The following is a 22,832-nucleotide window of genomic DNA, read 5'->3' as shown; positions in this document are numbered from 1 at the left end:
TCTTGCTAATGAGTGAAACAGCACATGCTGGAAATCAGAAATAAATCAAGAAATTCTGGAAATGCTCAGCAAGATGGGTAGCACCTGTGGAGACAAACTCCAGAGATGCTGCCTGACCTCCTGATTATTTCCAGTTTTTTGTTTTCATAATCCTATTTAATAATTTACTTGATACCTCTCAATAATTCCATTGTACTAAGAGAATTACAGGATACTAACTGAATATATTTCTCACTTAGAAAGTTATGCGACTATTGCATGTACGTACAACAAAACAGAATCACAGAACGATATTGCACAGAGGTCATTTGATCCGTTGTAATTGTAACAGAATTTTTTTTTAAAAGTGGGCTACTCAACAAATCTTGTTTTCCTACCCACTGCCTCATGCAATGTTTTTTTGTTTTGCAAATCACCCACTTCCTTTGGTCTTCGGCCCTTCTGTCACGAGAATAAGAGAAATTGTACCGATCAAAATGCTTCAATTCTAGAACAAGCTCTTATGGACCTTGGTTCCATTCTGTCATTCAGCTGATTATACCAGATCATGAACCCATTCTCCACCCAATCCCCACTACCCTATCATTCCCTTAGTATCCATAAGTATATCGATCAGAGAATTGAATATACTCAATGACTGAGTATCTGCACCCTGAGGTAGAATCCCAAAGATTCAGAACTTCAGGTTCCGGAGACTTACCAGCTATAGACAAATTGGACATATACTTGGGATTTTAAAAGGCAACAACGTTCATGTTTGGCCAATGAAATTTCACAACAGGGACTGTTCGTATCAGATTGTTGATAATTGTTAATGCTTAAGGCATGTTAGGGCATTTTTTAAAAATCCTGTATTATTGCATGCAACATCTTACACAATCAAGCCAGTCAAAGTACTGGTAGCTTGGCAAATCCAAACATGCAAAAAATTTAAGGATTGATTTTCTTCCATTAGTACTTTTGAAACAAAAATCAAATTTGAATATTTGTAAACATGTATTAAAACATTAAGGTTTTAAGAATTCAGCTTACATAGAAAAACAATTGATTCCTCTTCAAGAATAGTCAAATTCAACGCATCAATAAATTTACAGAATAATTAAATGTGGGATGGTTTTGATCACCATTAAATGCTCATGAGGCACATTGACCAACCTCAATGGCCATTGTCCCTGTTGAACTTGACTCTGTTGAGAAGTGGCTCACGAACTCTTATCCAAACATTCAGTAGACAGATCACACACAAACTTGCATACGCAGAGTGCATACGTTAAAATTATTATACCTTCTGAAGAAATAGCTAACGAACAAAAGAATGCATGAAAGGATACTTGGGGCTTTGGGGAAGGTCAGACTATAAAAATGATTTGAAAGATGCACCATGACACAATAAGCCACCATCTTTGCAAAAACTGTATGGATAGGAACATTAGCTTAGCACTACTTGTAGCACACGTTGCAGCATCCTAAATGACCTACATTCCACGCATGCCTTAGGTGGAGGACCGAAGCAGGAAGTTAGAGTCCAGCCCCAAGGCAAAGCATGCATTAACTTTTGAGTGGCAGGAAAGGAGATGGTACTGACAATTATAAACTATGAAAAGTCATGATTTGTAACATACGAGGCAAGACAGAACTTGTAAACCAATGTACACGGAGTAAATTAACATGGAGATGAAACGTCATCAGGATTCTTTTGAAGAACTGACTTTTAGCTCGTAAAAGCCGCAAAATCTACCTTGCAGATATGTCCTAATACCTCCCTCTGGATACGACTCTACCACTGAACAACAGGTCATTATCACCCAAACAGTCACAGATCTCATTTGTTCAGGAGATCTTTCCACAACAGCTTCCAACCTTATAATGCCCAATCCCCACACTGTGTCTACCTTCTGGCCAAGATCCACAAGCAGGACTGTTTGAAAAGACCTATTGTTTCAATTAATTCTTGCTCCAAACTTATTTTTTTCTTACCTTGAATTCATCCTTTCTCCTCTGGTCCATTCCCTTCCCACTTACATCTGCAACACTCCAGATACCAACTGCCACTTCAACAGTTTCCAATTTCCTGGTTTCAATCAGTTCCTCTTTCCAATGGACATACAAGTCTCTCTATACCTTCAACCCATAATTGTGAAGGTTGGAGTGCCCTCTGCTTCTCCAGTAAACTGGGGCTCAACCAGTTTCCCTCCACCAACACACCTATCCAACTAGCTGAACTCATTGTCACAGTGAGCAACTTATTCAACCACTCACTTTCCCCCAGATCAAAGGCTTGTCTATGGGAACTCACATTGGTCTGAGATGTGCCTGCCTTTCTGTGGGATGTATAGAACAGACTGCTTCAGTCCTAATTGGGGCCACTCCCTTAATTCTATTTCCGATACATCAGTGACTGCACTGGTGCTGCTTCCAGCAGTCAGAAAGAGCTAAAAAATGTCATTACTTTTGATGCTCTCAGCTTCACATAATCCATCTTTGAATCTTCCCTTTCCTTTCTGGATCTCTTTCAAGATTCACCACCAGACACATACTCCTCTCTCGTATTTCTAAGCGACCTTTGGTTCCCTGGTTTGCTTTTCTGGCCCCACTAAACACTCCCCATATTTTGGCAGTTCTCCATGCAACTACAGGAGACATTACACCTGTCTTTTCACCTCTTCCCTTCCCTCCCCACCCCCAAAACTACTGGAAACATCCTCTCCACATCCACTCTAACCAGGCATTCCAATATTCCGTAGATTTTAATAGGATCCCCCCTCATCCTTCTACCTTCCAGTGAGTACAGGCCCAGAGCCATCAAATGCTCCTCATACTTTAAACCCTTTCATTCCCAGGATCATTCTTGTAAACCTCCTCTGGACCCTCAGCATTGACCCGGGTTCAAGTCTGGCCACTGTCTGTAAGGAGTTTGTACATTCTCCCCGTGTCTGCATGGGTTTCCTCTGGGTGCTCCAATTTCCTCCCACATTCCAAAGACGTACGTGTTAGGAAGTCGTGGGCATGCTATTGTGACACTGGAAACGTGGCGACACTTGCGGGCTGCCCCCAGAACACTACACAAAAGATGCATTTCACTGTACATGTGACTAATAAAGATATCTTATTCTTTTATATTCGAGTCCTCTCGAAATGAATGCTAACATTGCATTTGCCTTTCTTACTACCAACTCAACCTGCAAGTTAACCTTTAGGGCATCCTGTGCTAAGACTCCCAAATCCCTTTGCACCTCTAATTTCTGAAATCTCTCCCCATTTAGAAAATAGTCTACATCTTTATTCCTGCTACCAAAGTGCACGGCCATACATTTCCCCATGTGTATTCTATCTGCCACTTTTTTGCCCATTCTCCCAACCTGTCCAAGACCTTCTGCAGACTCCATGCTTCCTCAACACTACCTACACCTCCACCCATCTTTGCATCATCCACAAGCTTGGCCACAAAGCCATCAATTCTGTCATCCAGATTATTAACATATAACATGAAAAGTAGCAGACCCAACATTGAACTCTGCAGAACACCACTAGTCACCGGCAGCCAACCAGAAAAGGCCCCCTATATTTCCACACCGTGCCTTCTGCCAGTCAGCCAATCTTCTATCCATGCTCATACGTTTCCTGTAATACTGTGGCCTCCTATCTTGTTTAGCAGCCTCATATGCAGTATCTTGTCAAAGGCCTTCTGAAAATCCAAGTAAACATCCACTGACTCTGTCTATCTTGCCTGTTACTTCCTCAAAAGAATTCCAACAGATTTGTCAGGCAAGATTAAAAGGCTTCAACCATATTACTTTGTGAAAAATGGACCAATGGTTTAGGATTCAAGATGATCAAAGACTTGAGAATTCACTTTGCATTGCAATAATCCACATTGCCATCTATCTGTCATCCCAAAATTCCACAGAGAGACCTGTTCAGACACTTCTTAATTGGGCAAACATGATCATTGCACAAAACAGTCTTCACGTAATCTATTTTGCGTATAAGCAGCAGTGATGCCCATTTCAGATTTGTTGAAAATAATTCAATGACATGAATTGATTCTTGAAGCACATTGTGGAGAAAATTGTGAAAGGACCAAATATTTATTACTCACAACTGACAGGTAGGAAATTGTCAGCAAATGACATTTAATTTGTATATTCAATGGAAGAAGATAATTGTTTCACAAGTGAAAATAGTTTCTCTCCTCCCAAAAGGTCAAATGACTGCAATGGTGGAGAAACTGCCCCAAGTGAATGTTTTATTTTGGCTCTCCTACAATGATCAGATGACTATTCAAACCATGGGGAGGCTGTATGCTGTTAAGGGAATGTGTTGGCCAGGATTACAGCTCTTCATCAGTATGAGGAAATCACTTCTGCATGTGCACATTTGCTGGCAATCAGGCAAGAACAGGACTGAACCTGTCCATCACCGAACAAAGAGCCAAAAAGGAGATTCCAAACTTTTAATTATTCTTCCTGCTGGAAAAAAAATAAAAGGTGATCCTATAAATGTACTGATTAAGCAAACCATCAGTAATTCAAAGTTCTAAGAACCTGTCCCAAATGCATTAATTCAGAAATTTGTTTAATTCATTGGTAATTGATCCCCAATAAGGAATGCCAATTTTGAAAGAAAATATTGAAGTCAGACTGGACTAAGATAACAGTTCCCACCTCTATATCACTGCAATTCCCAAATACGTACCAAAATTGGCCCACTCATAGAAGACAGAGGGTGGTGGTCGATGGAGCATATTCAAACTGGAGGTCTTTGACCAGTGGTGTTCTGCAGGGATCTGTTCTGGGACCCCTGCTCTTTGAGATTTTTATAAATGATTTGGATGAGGATGTGAAAAGTGGGTTAGTAAGTTTGCAGATGACAAATGTTGGTGGTGCTGTGGATAGTGCCAAAGGTTGCTGTAGGTTACAATAGGACATTGATAGGATGCAGAGCTGGGCTGAGAAGTGGCAGATGGAGTTCAACCTGGAAAAGTGTGAAGTGATACACTTTACCAGGATGCTGCCTGGATTGGAGAGCATGTCTTATGACGTTAGGTTGAGCAAGCTAGGGCTTTTCTCTTTGGAGAGAAGGAGGATGAGAGGTGACCTGATAGAGGTGTACAAGGTGATAAGAGGCATAGATTGAGTGGACACTCAGATATTTTCTCAGGGCGAAAATGGCTAATGTGAGGAGGCAGAATTGTAAGGTGATTGGAGGAAGGTACTGGGGGTGGCAGGGGGGCAGGAGGTTGTGGGAGCAGATACACTAGGGACATCTAAGAGATTCTTAGGAAGTCACATGAATTATAGAGAAATGGAGGGCTATGTGTGAGGGAAGGTTTAGATAGATCTTGGAGCAGGATAAAATGTTGGCATAACATTGTGGGCCGAAGGGCCTGTACTGTCCTGTTCCATGTTCTAATTACCAGAGAACACAAGACAACCAATTAGCCCATTGAGTCTATTCAGCTAGTGAAATGATGCTGATATGGGACCTAACTTTGTAAACATGCTTTTTTTTAATAATTTGCTTGGACATTTGATTCTGATCTAAGATTTGATTCAGAATTATCAATTTCTGCTTAGAGAAGCGTGGAAATAAATCCTCCAATTTTTGCACAAGGATACACTTCCTAGTAATTCCCAAAAAGCATTTTTTTAAAATTATCTCCAGCCTTGGACCTTCCCCAGCTCAACTGTATTTATTTATCCTACTAACATCTGAGAACTTAAAACAACTCACTTTAACAACCCAGAGAATATAACTATGGTTACTGTAATTTCTCTTCAATGTTCTGGTAAAGGTACACTGCACATCTGAAAGGTTTATATCTCCTTTGAGGATGGAACAGACTCCCTCCCCAATAGTTTAAAGTGGAAAATTTTAAGAGAACTGAAGAGTCCACTGTTCATTAATATTTCATAGGCAGGTACAGAAAGTACACAAACGGCAAATAGGATGCTTCCCTTTATACCTAGATTACCAGAATACAAGGAAATAGAAGCTGTACTAAAGCCACTCGAAGTACTGGAGTACCATAAGCAGCACTGGGAACAAGACTGCGGTGCATTTAGTCAGCATAATCAACTCACCACTCTCACTTCCCTTCATTTCTGACACATGGTCCAATTGCCCCTTAAAAGGCCTAACATCCAAATCCCTGGCCTTTCTACAGTGCAAATTTCACCAGCTAAGATACCTTACCACTGTATTAGTGTTGAAGAGACACTATTGTCACAAACTATTTCATCCTAGTGTTGCTTTCTTTACTAAAAGTAAATACTTAAATGCACAGGAAGCAGGTCGTCTTGTTGATTTGTCAATGAATTCACTGTTACGTACTGTGGTGAAAGACCTCAAAACATCTTCTCTTGCCTGCATCAGCCCACTTTCTTCTTTGCACAGCTGCTCTGGAATGTACAAGTTGCTTTCAGTCACATATGCAGTTAGATGCAAGGTTTGAAGCTTACTATCACAGTCTAGCAGATGGTAATTCAAGTACTGAATCAGTCATGAACCCTGGAAAGTCTTGTTAAGTAATGAGAGACTTGGACTGGAATGTGCATCAACAATTGGCCTGAGAGGAAAAGTTCATTACCCAAAGACAAAATAAACACCTCTGAGTTAGCCAGTCATAGGCTTCATTAACCCTTCAGCTTCACACACCATACAAGTACACCTAAATGGAAACAATGCTGGAACTTCCCCTACATGTTCTGGCAAGCGGTGAACAGATAGTGGTTACTGTTCATCTTGAAGCTTGCTCAAAACAACTGAGCCATCTGTCTGGTGCGCTACACATTTCCTGATGAGAACTGCTGCCTGGTACTCCCTGCAAGGTATCTGTAGTGGTTTGTTTACTCAGCCATTCCAAAGAATAGTTTAAGAGTCAACCACACTGTTGTGGGATTTTAAATCAAAAATAGGCCAGACTGATTGTAGATTTCCTTCTACTGAAGGACATTAGTGAACCACAAGGGATTTTTACAAAAATTCAATAATTTATGTCACCTTCATATATTCTAATTTTTTATTCCACACTGGTATTTGGCAGATACTTGTACAGTAACATCACCATTGGCCACCGTCTAAGCCTTGCAAATTTCTTTACATTGCATTCCACATAACAGGCACTTGTTAATTCTTCACTCTCCAGACGAAGTCATAGTAAGCCTAACCACAGCACAACAGAAAAGGTTACTGACAGAGATTAGAAGTGAACCAGAGATATTATGCGCTTAATATTCCTAATGGTAGGCACTTTTGTATATACCACCCTTCATGATCTAGTCCATTTGTTCCACAGACTCTGACTTTTATTATGATCATCTGGGTCATCAAACTTAGCAAATAGGCTCCAAATTTCTGCATGAACCCTGCCCTCCACCCGAATCCCATCAACTGCTAAAAACAGACTCTTAAAGTGTCCTCTGGATCTAATTAACAACTTCTTCGCCTCCAAATTCCTGATAGGTATTAGCTGCCAAAATACAAGTTTCTTCAATCAAATTCTTTTTTTTAAATATATACCAACAGCGCAATTTTAATGTTGCTCTGAGGGTGCACTGGACTGTCCAAGTTACCATCGGAAACCCACCTTCTCAGTTGTATGGACAGATTCCACTGAACTACTTGATTCGAAACAGGAAAATTCCCCCAACTTGCATCATTCACTCAAGCAAAACCACAAAAACATTATCCCATTATTCTTCAATGAGATTTTGCTTTGAGATGCAGCAATTTGGCTGCTCCATTTCCTTACATCACATCAGAGTACTTTAGGACACTTATAATCCCTGGCCTATGACAATGGAGAAGAAACATTCAGTATGGCACCAAGGATCTTAAGTCCATTCATCTGGAGCACAAAGAAACCATTGTAAAGAGCAGAAGGAGCTGACAACTACCCAAACCCACTCACCGTCATGCACCTCATGTCTTATCTGTGGGACAATTGGTAGGTGCCACATGGGCCTCAACAACCACCTCAGAACACAGAACCAAGAAAGAGCAAATCATCCTTGATCCTGAAGGATTGCCTTTGGTGGAGTATCCATTCTTCACAGAGACACCAAGCCTCTGAAAAGTGCTTTAATTGGGGCATAAAATCTATTGATTCCCAATCTTTGAGTACCTGACCAAACCCCCATCCACACACTGTGGAAGGACTAAGCCAGCATCAGTGTTATCCAATCAGCTCAAAGACTCATTCCAGTTAAACAAGGTCATAAAGATGAACATTCTGTAAGCCTGAAAGGAATAATAAACTTAAAAAGCCTTCAGATTTTCAATCACAGGAATTATTTCTCATGTCAGGTTTAACTCTAGAGCACAACCTAATGCCTAGAAGAACACAAGAAAATAGGAGCAGGAGTAGGCCATGAGCCCCCTCAAGCCTGCCCCACCATTCAATATGATCATGGCTGATCTATGCTGGCCTCTTTTGTGCCAGATCCCCATAACCTTCAATTCATCTTCAACATCGCTACCTCTAGTGAATCTAATCATCTGGCACTTGGGGGCAAAGAATTCCAGAGATTCACTACCGTCAGAAGACATTTCTACACACTTCAGTTTTAAATGACCAGCCCCTTATTTTGTAGTTGTGCCCTCTTGTTCATGACTCTCCCATTAGCCAAAATATCTGAACACCTACACTGTCAAGCTCCCTTGGGAAGTTATATGTTTGAATAAGCTCACCACTCATTCTTCTAAACTCAAAGAAATATTGACTAAAGCTTTCTAGCTTCTTTTGATAAAGACAACCCTACCTTTCCAGGAATTCTGCTGGTGAATTGGACTGCTTCCAGTGCAGTATATCTATATCTTTTTTTTAAGGAAAGGGGATCAGAACTATGCAGTTTTCCAGTTATGGCCTCGCTCACCAGCACCCTGCACAACTGTAACAAAACCTTCCTATTCTTAAACTCCAACCCCTTCACAATAAAGGTCAATATGCAATTTGCCGACTTCTTTACTTGTTGGACCTTCCTGCTAACTTTTTGTGATTCAAGCACTAGAACACTTGGATCCCCCGAACTTCAATCATTTGCAGCCTCTCTCCACTTAGATTCCTCTAACTGAAGTGCATGACTTCACACTTCATGTTGAATTTTATCTGTCAAGTTTTCACTCAACCTATCAATATCCCATTACAGAATCACAACATCCTCATCACATGTCCTTCTGCCTAATTTTTTTTTAAATCAGCAGCAAACTTGAAAGCATTACATTTTGTTCCCTGCTCCACTAATTAATGTAAAAAGTAATCATTTGAAGGGGCTAAGATGTCATCTCTGGGGTACTCCACTGGTTGTAGCCTTCCAACCTAAGGAGGACCTATTTATTCTAACTCTGGTTTCTATGCGACAGCCAGCTAGTTAACAAACACTTCAATAACTTGGGCTCTGAATTAATGCATCAGCCTCTTATGTAGCACCTTGTCAAATGCCTTTTGGAAATCTAAATACATCAACACTTCCCCTCTTACTCTCCCAGTCACATCCTCAAAGAATTCAAGCAAATTTGTCAAACGTGACTTATATTTTGTAAAACTAAGCTGACTGCATTTGATTATGATTGGTTATTTCCTCTTTGATTATTGACTGTAGCATCTTGCCAACAATAGATGTTACATTGACTAGTGTATAGTTCCCCTCCTTCTGTCTTCCTCCTTTTTTATTGAAGGGACTCATTTTTCTCATCTTCTATTACCTTACAAAATTAAATAAGTTTTGAAAAATTTCAACCAATGGGTCCATGATCTTTGCAGACCATTGGATCTCGATAATTTGTCTGCTTTTAGTCCAAGCTTCTCTAATTTTTTTTTAAATTGCGAGTGATTGGATTTTTTTTATTCAAGTTCCTCCATGTTATTTGAAATACATCCATTGGTCATCTTATGGATATTCACAGTATTTCCCATAGTGAAGACTAATGCAAAAGATTGATCTGCCATTTCTCTGTTTCCTGTTAATGATTCACAAGCCTTGTTCTCCAGAGGTCCCACACCTTAGCCACCTTCTTACAATTTGTATATCCATAGAAACTCTTATTGTTTTGATGTTACACACAAGTTTGCTCATAAAATCAATTTTCTCCTTTTTAGTCTGTTGCTGCTGGATCCAAAAAGCTCCTTAGTCCTCTGGCTTGCATTTAGCCCTTGCCACATTGCATGCCCTATTTTTTAAATTCAACATTATCCTTTGTCAACCACAGATTGCGCCTCTTCCTCATGGAATCCCTTTTTCTAATCGGGGTATATCCCTCTTGAGCATTATGAACCAGCTGTTTGAATATTAGCCACTGTTCATCTACCGACCTGTCCTTTAGCTTATTTCCCCAGTTCACCTCAGACAACTCCGCCTTCATACCATTATAACTGCCCTTATTTAAGTTGAAGACGGTGGTTTTCATTCTTGCGGTGTTCACCCTCAAACGAGATCAGGAATTCTATTATTTTGTGATCACTACCTCCTCGGGAATCTTTAACCACAAGATTTCTTATTGATCCTTCCTCCTTCCATATGACCAAGTCTAAAACAGCCCAATCCCAAGCAGGTTCTATAACATATTGATCCAAGAGGCAATCCCTAATGCACTCCACAAATTCTTCTTCTACAATACCCCTGCCAGTGTGGCTCTTCCACTAAGTAGTTTAAAATCTCCTAGAACAATTACAGCTCCCTTCAAACATGCCCTAGATGGTTCTCCATTTATGTTCCACTCTATCAAGAATTCACATTTTCGGGGCCTTGAGATTACTGCCACCTGTGTTTTTTTTCCCCCCCTGCTTTTCATGATTTCAACCCAAACCGATTCTACATTGCTATTCATTGCTTCTATGTCACGACTCAACCCCTCTCTGATTCTTTCTTTGATTAACAATGCTACCCTATTTTCCCTGTTGGGCTGTTCCTTTGGAAGACTGTATAAGCTGGGGCTTTGATCACCCAGTCCAGCCCTGCAATCACATTCCAGTAATAATTACTAGATCTTACTCATGTTGCTATCAATGCTGCCAGCTTATTTATCTTATTGCAAATATTTTGTGCATCAAAATAAAAACTATTAAGTTTTGATTTTTTTTTGCAGTTAATACTAAACTCTGGCTTTACTCTGTGCTGCACAATTCTTTTACATTTTGTCTTGGGCTGTCACACATATCAACTTTCCCCTCAATCCTGTGCCACCAGTCTCTCATTTCCTCTTGATTATTTGTTGGTGAACTCCCCCCATTTAGTTTAAAGCTCTGTCTGCAGCCCTCTATGCGATTCCCAGGTCCACTAGTCCCAGCACACATTCATAGATTGCAAATTCAAATGTTCAAAGGTTTCAAGGATTCAAATGTTTAACACATAATTGAAAAATTCCATTGGATAATAAAGCATACTGTAAGTCAGCACGAGTATTTAAGTGATAGTAAGTAGGAACTGGAGCACAACACCCCTGCCTTCCAGAGAATTTCAAAAGTTAATGTGTGGAATGAAAAAGCACATAACATTCACACTTTCTAGAAGCAATTCTTTTTTGTTGCTGTTGCACAGTTCTTACAATATCCTGATACCAAAATGTTATTTTCTCCAGCTTAAGGTAGACATGGGAATGGGCAGGAAACCAAAAAATTGGCATTTTGTTAGTGGTTTAAAACAAAAATCACAGTATGATTGCTTAATGAGAGGAAAATCAGTTACCTAACTTTTTGAAGAATGTAATTAGCAGGATGAAGGAAGGGAACTGCTAGATGCAAATGTAGGTGTACTTCTAAAATGCATTTCATGAGTTGCTACAGATATGACTACTGCACATCAAAGCTCATGGTTTATGGCCATGGATTGAGGACTGGCTAACTAATAGAAAGCAGTTGGGATAAATGAGTTGGCAATCAATAATTAACTCATGGGGTGCCACAAGGATCAGTCCTGGGGCCTCAATGATTTACAGTCTATGTTAATGGCATTGATAAAAGGGTCAAATTTGTTGATATGAAGATGGAATAGCAAGTTGTGAAGAGAATATAAAGTTTGCAAATTGATATACAGTTGATAGGTTACATGAGCAAGCAGGTGAACTATACAGCAAAACTCTGGTAATCTGGCACCCAAGACTTTGGTAATGCTACACACGCAGATTGGATATTAATACCAAACATACTTTCATTTCACTCTTTTTAAAAATATTGCACAATAGTATAATAAATTTTCTAGTGAACCAGGTGAGTTTGAAATACAAAAGCAATCTGTACCCCAGCTATAGCCTCAAACCTACCCACATTTCTAACCCATGGTGTTCCAGACGTCAACCCCAGCTCAGGCCACACACTGCCCCATAATTTGTGCCCTGGCCCCAGCCACACTGTGGAACCATCAGAATTTCTGAACAATCAGATTATCGCGTGTTTTATTGTAGATTATCGCGTGTTTTATTGTAAAATGGGGAAAGGTTATCCATTTTATAAGGAAGGAATGAAAATGTGTTTAAATACAGAAAAAGCAGCATGTTCTTGCACAGAGGGATCTTAACGTAAATGAAGCACAGAAAAAAAGTGCACTGAGACATAGCAAATAATTAGGAGGGCATATGGAAAGTCAGGAAAGGTGGGGTGGGGGGGGGGGGGCGATGGAGTAAGAACATGGAGAAATCTTACTTCAACTCTACAGATAACAGGTGGAATACCATGTACAGTTTTGGTTCAATTACTTGAGGGATATACTAAAAGCGGTTTAGGGAAGATTCACTGGGTTGATTCCCAAGATAAAGGGGCTATCATATGTGGAATATTGGCAGAGGTTGGCCCTATACTCATCGGTGTTTAGCAAAATGTGAGACGATCTTATCGAAACAATGTCGATACTGAGAGGACATTTCCCTCGTGGGAAAGTCTAGAACTATAAAAGGCATAGTTTAAGAGAGGGGAGGAGGAATTTCCTCTCCAATAGAGAAAGGAATCTTCGGAATTCTCTGCCCAAAAACTATAGAGGCCTACATTGAATAAATTCAAGGTAGAGAAAGACAGATTACTGGACTGCAGCATAGTAAAGGAATAAGCAATTCAGTGTAGTTGGGAGGCCAAGATGAGATCAGCCTTAATCATCTTGATTGGTAGAACAGGAGCAGGACTGCTACTGTTCCTAATGTTCATCTTCTTTTGACTCTAGACTATTTACAGCAAAGCATGAATTTGTTGGAATTCCTCAGCAATTACTCAAGAAATTACCCAGTGATGAGCATCCATTCATTTTAAAGAAAAGTTACAGCTGCAAAGAACAAACTATGTCCAAGATTTTCTTCAAACTGAGTTTGCTTCAATGATACCAATTGTTTTTAAACATGTTAAATATTTTATTCCCCCCATTCCCATGTCCCCCCACCCACCCCAAGAGTTGAGGAGGCATTGCCTCTCATTGGATTGTGAATATTTGGGATTCTCTATGCTGGAGAGCTGTGGAGATAGTTTTGGCAAAAGCCAGGGGCATTGCTTTCTCAGATGCAAATTTATTTCAGTTTTAAGGCCTGGTCTTGGTTTGGTTCATCCACATGGCCTGCAATGCACTCACTTGACAAAACCCCACCAGTTTGGATTGGAAAGCAAGCTGATATCAGTGTATAATAACTACTACTTATGCCAAAGGTGAGCTGCTTATACAGTTATCAACAATGCTGGCTGATAGTAGTTTGAAACTGGAAAGATGATAATGCTACAAAAAGGTGCAAAATTATTTCCAAGACATTAATCAAATATAAATTCCATACATACTTCTTCTGAGAGATCTGGGTTGAGATGGGAACCCACCAATTGGAAATCCGAATGTACTCATGCGCTGCACCAGATTTGCAACATTTCCCGATTTTTCTCGTTTGCTCACTGGATTTTCTTCTTTTGCATCCCCGTCTCTCCTTATTTCCTGTAATAAAAATGGCAGCAATGAATGTAGTGAAATGACATATTGCAAACAAAACTTTTCAAACACAAGATGAAAATACCATTGCACTGCAACAACAATGAACTTCAATATCCTTGGCTTTCTACAGAAGTGCTGAAGGGAAATAAAGGCATCAGAATCCTGATGTTCAAAATAGTTAAGAACTACAGTGAAATAATTTTTATTTTTCACCTGCAGACACGCTAAAGCACAAGATCAGTTCCCTGTCACTAGTACAATGTCAATAAGCAGATTCAAGTTTCAAATATGCCATCCTGAGTACTTTGCTTTACAAGAATATACCTTGAACTTCAGTTTAGTATGTAAAATTAAGTATTATAGGCAATGACTAACTACAGAACATCTATTATCGACAAAGATCTCACTGAATCAGTCAAAGTATTGAATGATAGGAGAGTCAGGGGTTAGAGGAAGCAGGAAAGCAGAGAGAGGCCAAAATTGGATCAATCATGATTTGGTCCAATGTCAATGGTGTAATAGGCTCAAGTACATCTGTGACCTGCTACTTCTTATGTTCTTGTACATCTTTTGTTCAAACCTTTAGCCTCATCTTTGCTTCCACAAGAATCCGTTAATCCCATGCTTCCCTGCTGGACTCCCACATCTGCCTTCCTAAACTTCAGCAAATACCAAAATATCTTTTGGCTCAAGACCCACTCACTTATTGTGTTCAGCCATGTGCCAGTGCCACCATAAGAATCCTAATGTTCAACTCTTTCCATGAATTCACCCTTATCTCTTTAAACCCCTCCAACCCACAAAGCAGTCCAACATTCCTCCAATTCCTGTGCATTTCCCCAGTCTCTTCAACACATCACCTGCCCTCTGCAACTCAGCCCTCAAATAAGAAAATCTTTTCCTCAAATCTTCATGCTTGCTGCTTCCCTCTTCTTCATTAAGACTCTGCTATACAGCCCCTGTTTTGATGTTTCTTCCATACAAGTCATCACTTGTAATACCTTCTTTGGTCCAATGTCAATTTAGCTAGATAGAATTACACTGACTCTCCCATAAAGACCATTTACCCTAAACAGAACATGCCCACAATAACGTGCTACTCAGGTTTCCTCATCCATCAAAAATAACGTCCGATATCCTTCCTTCGAGAGATTATCAAACCCCTCCTTAAATGCATTCTGAATTTTTTTTTACCTCAATCATTTCCCATGCTAGTGAAGTTCACATTCTCTCTGCTTTCAGGATCAAGGAGTTTCTTCAAATTCCCCAAATTTTTTTTGGTGAACATCTTACAGTCATGAAGTCTAGTTGTGCTCTACCCACAAATTAAACATTTCGGCTTCTGAAGTATTTTCAAGACCTCCATTAGACAACCCCTCATCCCTCTTTTCAGGAGAAGATAACACAGCACAGCCTCACATTTCTAATTTTTTGTCATAAATCCTGTATGCACCCTATTTTGTACATCTGTATTATGGTAATATGGTGATCAAAACTATTATTCCATAGCAATCAGACTACAGTCAATACTCACAGTATGGTCTAACCATGAATAGAGAAAAGCTCAAGTGCTACTACTTTAGAACAAAACTCTATGCTTGGCCTGCTTTTCTGGGTTCACTAATCAGTTTTGTTTTCACTGATCATTATTCCCAGCTTCTTTTGGTACTCTGTCCATTTAGTCATAGGACATACAGCACAGAAACAGACCCTTCAGCCCACTAAACTTGAATTGACCATCAAGCATCCATTTACGTTAATCCCTTGGAGACACAAGAGACTGCAGATGCTGGAATCGGGAGCAACAAACCATCTGCTGGAAGAACTCAGTGGGTCAAGCAGCATCTGTGGGAGGAAAGGAACTGTCAACATTTCAGGTCGAAACCAAATGTCCTGATGCAGGGTTTCAACCAGAAAGCCTTCACGTTTATGTATGTCTTTCAATTCATTTAGGCCTTTCCATTATGAAGTATTCAGAAACCATCCCACACACTAAATTGGTTTCATCACAAAATTAGAAATTTTTGTTTTTGGTCGTAAAATTAGGCTGTTTTAGAGGCATGACAGGACCTTCTGGCAGCTGTGGATTTTGTCTGCTCTGTCACCTCAAGGAAACCAGAAAGATTGGTAAATCAAAGTTTTCTCTTTTTAAAAGCAATCCCTAATATCTTATTGTCGTAAAAAAATTGGAATCACTAGAAATGTTAAACTGAGTGCTCTGTAGTTCATTTGATATACTCTGCCTGCCTTCTTAAGAATGTGTGTAATATTAGCTATTCACAAGTCATCCAACACCAGATCATTGCCTGACATGCATACTTATGCCTCTATTCCATTTCTTTGAATCCTTTAAAATCTGTAGCTGTAACACTCCTGAGCCCAAGTTAATATTTTACATTTGATATTTTGCCTTAATATTTAAAATACAGCACATAATTTGCAATTTTATCTTCAACATCACACTTGTCTATCTCCCAAATAATGAACTAGTATTTCTTCCATTTTGATGATTTTATGCTGCTCATTCCTTAGTGGCTTGACTCCTCATTCCAGCTTTTCTTCATTATGCGTTTGCAGAATTTCTGACTGATTTATTTCATATTCTCTACAATTTAATTTCAATGTGCTTTTTAGCCTTATTAGAAACGCCTATCTTAATGACTATGCTTTTGACAGGTTTGGAAGCACAGTAGTCACAAAACAAGTTATATGGAGATCTCTACTACGATTGACAGCACAATGGTGCAGCAGTCAGCCAGGCTGCCTAACAAGTCCAGGGACTAGGTCCGATTCTGACCTTGGGTGCTGTCTGCGTGGAGTTTGCACCTCTCCCTGTGATTGCATGGGTTTCCTCACACGTTCCAAAGACTCTAAACGGCTCTTTAGTTAAGTAGCAAAAGAATCAAAAGGGGAAGTTGCCGGGCACTATGAGAGAGAACTAGTTGCAGGGCTACAGGGGAGTAAATCGAAGGGGAAACAATACTCATTGACTGCTCTGCTTTGAGCCAGCAAGGAGATAACAAGCATATGATTCAAAGCCAAATCCCCAATCTGAGCTAGGGTTTCAAAAGCATTTATGCAAAATTATCTGAAGTGTTGCAACAAAGACTTTAGAAGAGTCTTGTTCAAGTGTCCACAAAATGGACTATTAAATCATTCAGGAACTACGAAACTACCATAATGAAGAACAAGAGAGAGAAAAGGTGGACCTGTCAGCACAAGCCCAAGGGCCAAATTCAAAATGACTGCAATCCTGAACCCTTCCTCATGAATGTACCAATTGACAAAGCTGTCCCACAAGCTCATCGAGCAACAGGCTCCATCTCGCATCCATCTCGCACACTGTTCAGGCTTCTCCATCACGATTGCTCAATGCCCTGTCCCACAGATAAAACAGACCAAAAGTGACAACACAGGTTTACACATTCAAAGGGGATCCTGGGAGTCCTAGACATTTGACTCTACACACCTGTCTCATGACATCACGCAAAACATGGAGAAGAAAACCATCAGCTGATTTCCAAGTACCACCCTCCCTCAATTTATCTGATTATATTAACTGGGCAGAGCAATGATGGCGACAGAGGCTCAACAATGAACACCAAGAATGGTAGGTGTGACCACTGACCACTCAGCATTCTTATGAAGTCCAATCATTACACTGAAGACAACAATCACACTTCAGGCTTGATTTTCTCTTCTAACCAATTAAATCCAGAAATACTAGGCATCAAAGCAGCATTTGACATAAAGCCTGTAAATATTATTGGGATCACCATTTTTGTGGTCACCAACAAAACCTGGCTGTATCAAGCAAAAATACCCCAACAGCAAGATCTCTGTCACACATATACCAGCTTTAAAGCATGTATTTTCCAAAGGTTTTTGAAAAGAATTTTTGATGGACTTAAAAAAAAGTACTACAACAAAACATTACCCTTGTAAGATGCAAGGTGCATGGCATGTTCACATTTATATATCCTTTTTATTTTCGGTGACAAAAAATGAAAATACTATAATGGTTGACAAGAAAATTATGCAAGCTTGCTACGTCTTCTCTCTATTCTCATTGCTTGGAAAAGTTCCCAATACATTCAAAAACAATCATTAGCTGACGTGATACATCTCTGCACTGATTCTACAAGTTGCACGAAACTCAAACTGCTTACCCATTTTAGAGGAATATATGTGGGGCCTCTGGCATACTGTTCTTAATTCTGCACCTTATAAACAAATGGATTTCATTATTCATACTGGTGCTTTATTCAAACATGATTGGGAGCTGAAGTGAACCTTCTTTGCAATCAACCTGGAAATGGGTTTAGCACCGAAAAAAGATCCTGTCAGTCATAAACTCTCATTGGTTTTCTGAGAAGCCAAAAGCTGTATGGTTCAAAATTGAAGACTGTTCAGGTGACAGTGTTGAGAGCAAAAATCCCTCAGACTCAACAAACTAAGCAGATTGAAAGTCAGAGATGCTTTTTATTTTCCGACCTTGGGTCTGTAATAGAGAATGCCATCTCCGTTTGAATCCATCAAATATTCAGTAGGCTTATGCCATACCCGGGATGAAAATTAAAACTACACCAACAAAAATGTGAAGGCTTCAGTGATTATAGCTCTGAAACTTGTGCTCTACTAAGCTACCCACCAATCAATACAAACAGACTTGAATTATTCTCATTTTTTTCTGTTCAATGCGAACCAAATAGCAGGTAACAGGGCAGTTAAACAAGGCACATGAAGATTCATTTTGTGATAATGTGCAAGTTATTCACTTTTAATGCAAGCAGCAATTTGCTCAAAACCTTTGAATATTTCAGTTTAATCTTTAACTGCTTTGCACAAGATGATGATCTAGAGCTTCTACAGATTAAAACATGCTTAGTTCGGTGCCTACAAATCAGGATGATGTAGCACCAGGATTCTGGAAAGAGCTGTCCGTGCAACGGCCAGAATTAGCCAATGTTACTTTTGATGCTATTAGCAATACCCATAGTTAGTACAATGTGGAATGCTCCTTCACTTGGATTCATGTCAATGACCACAAAAGAAAGCACTGATGTCTGCAGACTCATTAAAAATGTATATCTTGATTTAGTATAATGGACTTGGAATCCTAACCTAAAACATGGATATTTGCACTTCAAACCAGGATGTCTCTCAATATGTTCATGATGAAATATAAAGTATTTATTTTAGGTGAAGCATTTTTGTAATGGAAAAGTACAGGGATCCAAGCAATAAATTTATTTTATTCTATTGTTATGCCCTTTGATGTACATGACTTTGATTAATTGCACCTAGAAGAAATGATACCTCCTTTTACTGAAGTTTTCATAATAACCAAAGTAACTGATTTTGCCAAACACTAAAACCAAACAAAATTGCCCTGAAAGGAATCAAAACGCTGCAAGTTATATCCCTAACTTTTGGCGGTGCACGAATAGCAACAAGTATCTAAACAATTTATCTAGAATTTATCCATGCGCCAAGTTACAAATGATCATTTTCACTGATTTTTTTTGGGTAATATAGAAACTTCAAAGCACAATGACTAAGAGAAATGTTCAAATATGTAATTCAATGTTAAGTTTAAGGAAAATGAGCATATTTTGCAAATAAATCCATAAATTCCAGTAATGCTCAGCAGGTCAGGCTGCATCTGTGGAAAGAGAAACAGCTAACATTTCAGGTTGAAGTGAAGTGTATTTCCAGCGTTTTCTGTTTTTATTTGAGATTTCCATCATCTGCATTTTTTATTTTAGCATATTTTGAAAACTCTGAATACATCCAATTACATGTTCTCAAGAAATTAATCCTACGTTAATGGAAACACAAACTATACAGCACAGGAGGCCATACATCCAGTCATGCACATGGTGACTCTTTGCAACTTGCTACCAATCAGCATCATCCGCCAGCTCTTTCCCCATAATCTGATCAAAGCAGTTCCCTTTTGAAAATTTTCCTTTCAGGCAACACAATCCCAATCATTACAATGCACTGAGTAAAAAGGATATATTTTATGCTTTGACTAAAATATGTTCAAAGTTCACACCATTGTTTGCATTGGTGCATTGTTTGCATTGGCAGATTGTAATGCTTTCCTCCGAGGGTTTGGCAGCTCTGGATCTGCTGGCAGGCTCACCTAACAGGAATGCTGACATTAACATGATGTGCTTCCAATAAGAAAGAGACTTTCAGAAAGTAAACTCAATAGCTGAGTAGATCACACATTTAGTGCTCTTCCCAGAATTTACTTCTTCATTAGTTGCAGGCCAACTGGAACATGCATCTCATACTGGATTCACAGGGTTACTGCATAGATTTGTTTTCTTATTTTGGCCATTCTCATATTTTGTGTGGCAATTACTATTCAGCAGTTTAGTCCAGATGCAATGGCCTGCTGAAAAAGTTCTTGATGCAGAAAGAAGAGAATGCAGGTGCTGGAATCAGGAGCAAAAGATAACCTTCTGATTTCTTCCAGCAGTTTATGTACTGTGGAGACAAAGGGATGGCTGACGTTTTGGGATGAGACCCTGTATCAGGGCTGAAAGTGCAGAGGGAAGATGGCAGTGGAGAAGGCAGGGGACAAGTTGCTGTGGGAATGGGGAGTTAAAATGACATTAAACAAGCAGCTCAAGGTGGACATTAGGGACAGAGTACAGGTTCCTTGCAAAACAGTTGCATAATCTACACTTAGTCTTGCTGATGTAGAGGAATCCACATTGTAAGCACTGAATACGATAGATCAGGTTGGAGGAGGTGCACGTGAACTCTCAATGCAGTTTAGAAAGTAACAGATGCTTTTCCTCGTAAATTGTGTTTGAAATGGATGCACAAAACTGCCAGCATGAGTCAAAGTTAGTGGAGTTTGTTGTCACATGCACATGTATGCACAGGTGCAATGAAAAACTTCCTTGCAGCAGCATTACAGGCATATACAGTGGTCTGCAAAAGTTTGGGCACCCCTGGTCAAAATTTCTGTTACTGTGAATAGTTAAGTGAGTAGATAATGAACTGATCTCCAAAAGTCATAAAGTTAAAGATGAAACCAGTCTTTTCAACATTTTAAGCAAGATTAGTGTATTATTTTTGTTTTGTACGATTTTAGAGTGGAAAAAGGGAGAGGAGCACCATTCAAAAGTTTGGGCACCCCAAGAGATTTGAGCTCTCAGACAACTTTTACTAAGGTCTCAGACCTTCATTAGTTTGTTAGGGCTATGGCTTGTTCACAGTCATCATTAGGAAAGGCCAGGTGGTGCAAATTTCAAAGCCTTTAAATACCCTGACTCCTCAAACCTTGTCCCAACAATCAGCAGCCATGGGCTCCTCTAAGCAGCTGCCTAGCACTCAAACTTAAAATAAATGATGCCCACAAAGCAGGAGAAGGCTCTAAGAAGATAGCAAAGCATTTTCAGGTAGCTGTTTCCTCAGTTCATAATGTAATTAAGAAGTGGCAGTTAACAGGAACGGCAGAGGTCAAGTTGAGGTCTGGAAGACCAAGAAAACTTTGAGAGAACTGCTCGTAGGATTGCTAGAAAAGCAAATCAAAATCCCTGTTTGACTGCAAAAGACCTTCAGGAAGATTTAGCAGACTCTGGACTGGTGGTGCACTGTTCTACTGTGCAGCGACACCTACACAAATATGACCTTCATGAAAGAGTCATCAGAAGAAAACCTTTCCTGCATCCTCACTACAAAATTCAGCGTCAGAAGTTTGCAAAGGAACATCTAAACAAGCCTGATGCATTTTGGAAACAAGTCCTGTAGAACTTTTTGGCTGCAATGAGCAAAGGTGTTTGGAGAAAAAAGGGTGCAGAATTTCATGAAAAGAACACCTCTCCAACTGTTAAGCACAGGGGTGGATCGATCATGCTTTGCACTTGTGTTGCAGCCAGTGGCACAGGGAACATTTCACTGGTAGAGGGAAGAATGAATTCAATTAAATACCAGCAAATTCTGGAAGCAAACATCACACAGTCTGTAAAAAAAAAAGCTGAAGGTGAAAAGAGGATGGCTTCTACAACAGGATAACAATCCTAAACACACCTCAAAATCCACAACAGACTACCTCAGGAAGCACAAGCTGAAGGTTTTGCCATGGCCCTCACAGTCCCCCAACCTAAACATCATCGAAAATCTGTGGATAGACCTCAAAAGAGCAGTGCATGCAAGACGGCCCAAGAATTTCACAGAACTAGAAGCCTTTTGCAAGGAAGAATGGGCGAAAATCCCCCAAACAAGAATTGAAAGACTCTTAGCTGGCTACAGAAAGCACTTACAAGCTGTGATACTTGCCAAAGGGGGTGTTACTAAGTACTGACCATGCAGGGTGCCCAAACTTTTGCTTCAGGCCCTTTTCCTTTTTTGTTATTTTGAAACTGTAAAAGATGGAAATAAAAAAGTAATCTTAAAATATTAAAGAAATGTGTCATCTTTAACTTTATGCCTTTTGGAAATCAGGTCATCTTTTACTCGCATAGCTATTCACAGTAACAGAAATTTTGACCAGTGTGCCCAAACTTTTGCATTCAGCCGTAACATTAGAGACGCAACATTCACAAAAACATAAATTAAAAATAAATTCAATAAAATTGTACAAGAAAGAACATAATTTGATAAAAACAACAAAGAACAATCTGCGACAATGTCAAGCCCTGTCTAATATATTCGATCTGCACAATGTTCCACCACTTCCACTCGGTAATAAAAGAAGAATTTTGAAAAGTTAACAGTATTTTTGTCTTTTATTGGCTATACTCAATGCACATTATTTCAAACAAATCCAAGCAACTGGAGGGAGAGAATTTGACTGACGAACCAAACTGCAAGTCAATTTGGGGAAAGGGGATAAGACTGGGACAGGATGAGGAAGAGAAGATGACCCCCATGAAACACCCAACAATGGCCTCAATATGCCACCCAGAAGACAGC

The 22,832-nt window shown here is 39.6% G+C and overlaps 1 protein-coding gene across 2 annotated transcripts in view; it reads right to left on the bottom strand.

Annotated features, from left to right (window-relative positions):
* cd2ap (CD2-associated protein) overlaps positions 1-22,832 on the bottom strand; it is a 144,094-nt gene that overhangs the window by 61,606 nt on the left and 59,656 nt on the right. For both annotated transcript variants that reach the window (XM_052025172.1, XM_052025173.1), the window contains exon 3: positions 13,748-13,895. In XM_052025172.1, coding sequence (XP_051881132.1) covers positions 13,748-13,895 — 148 coding nt within the window. The remainder of the gene's footprint in view (positions 1-13,747; positions 13,896-22,832) is intronic.

The sequence above is a fragment of the Pristis pectinata genome, chromosome 10 (assembly GCF_009764475.1).
Source record: "Pristis pectinata isolate sPriPec2 chromosome 10, sPriPec2.1.pri, whole genome shotgun sequence".
Classification (NCBI taxonomy): domain Eukaryota; kingdom Metazoa; phylum Chordata; class Chondrichthyes; order Rhinopristiformes; family Pristidae; genus Pristis; species Pristis pectinata.
Note: the sequence above shows the minus strand (reverse complement) of the source record. Positions and strands in the feature narration are given on the sequence as shown.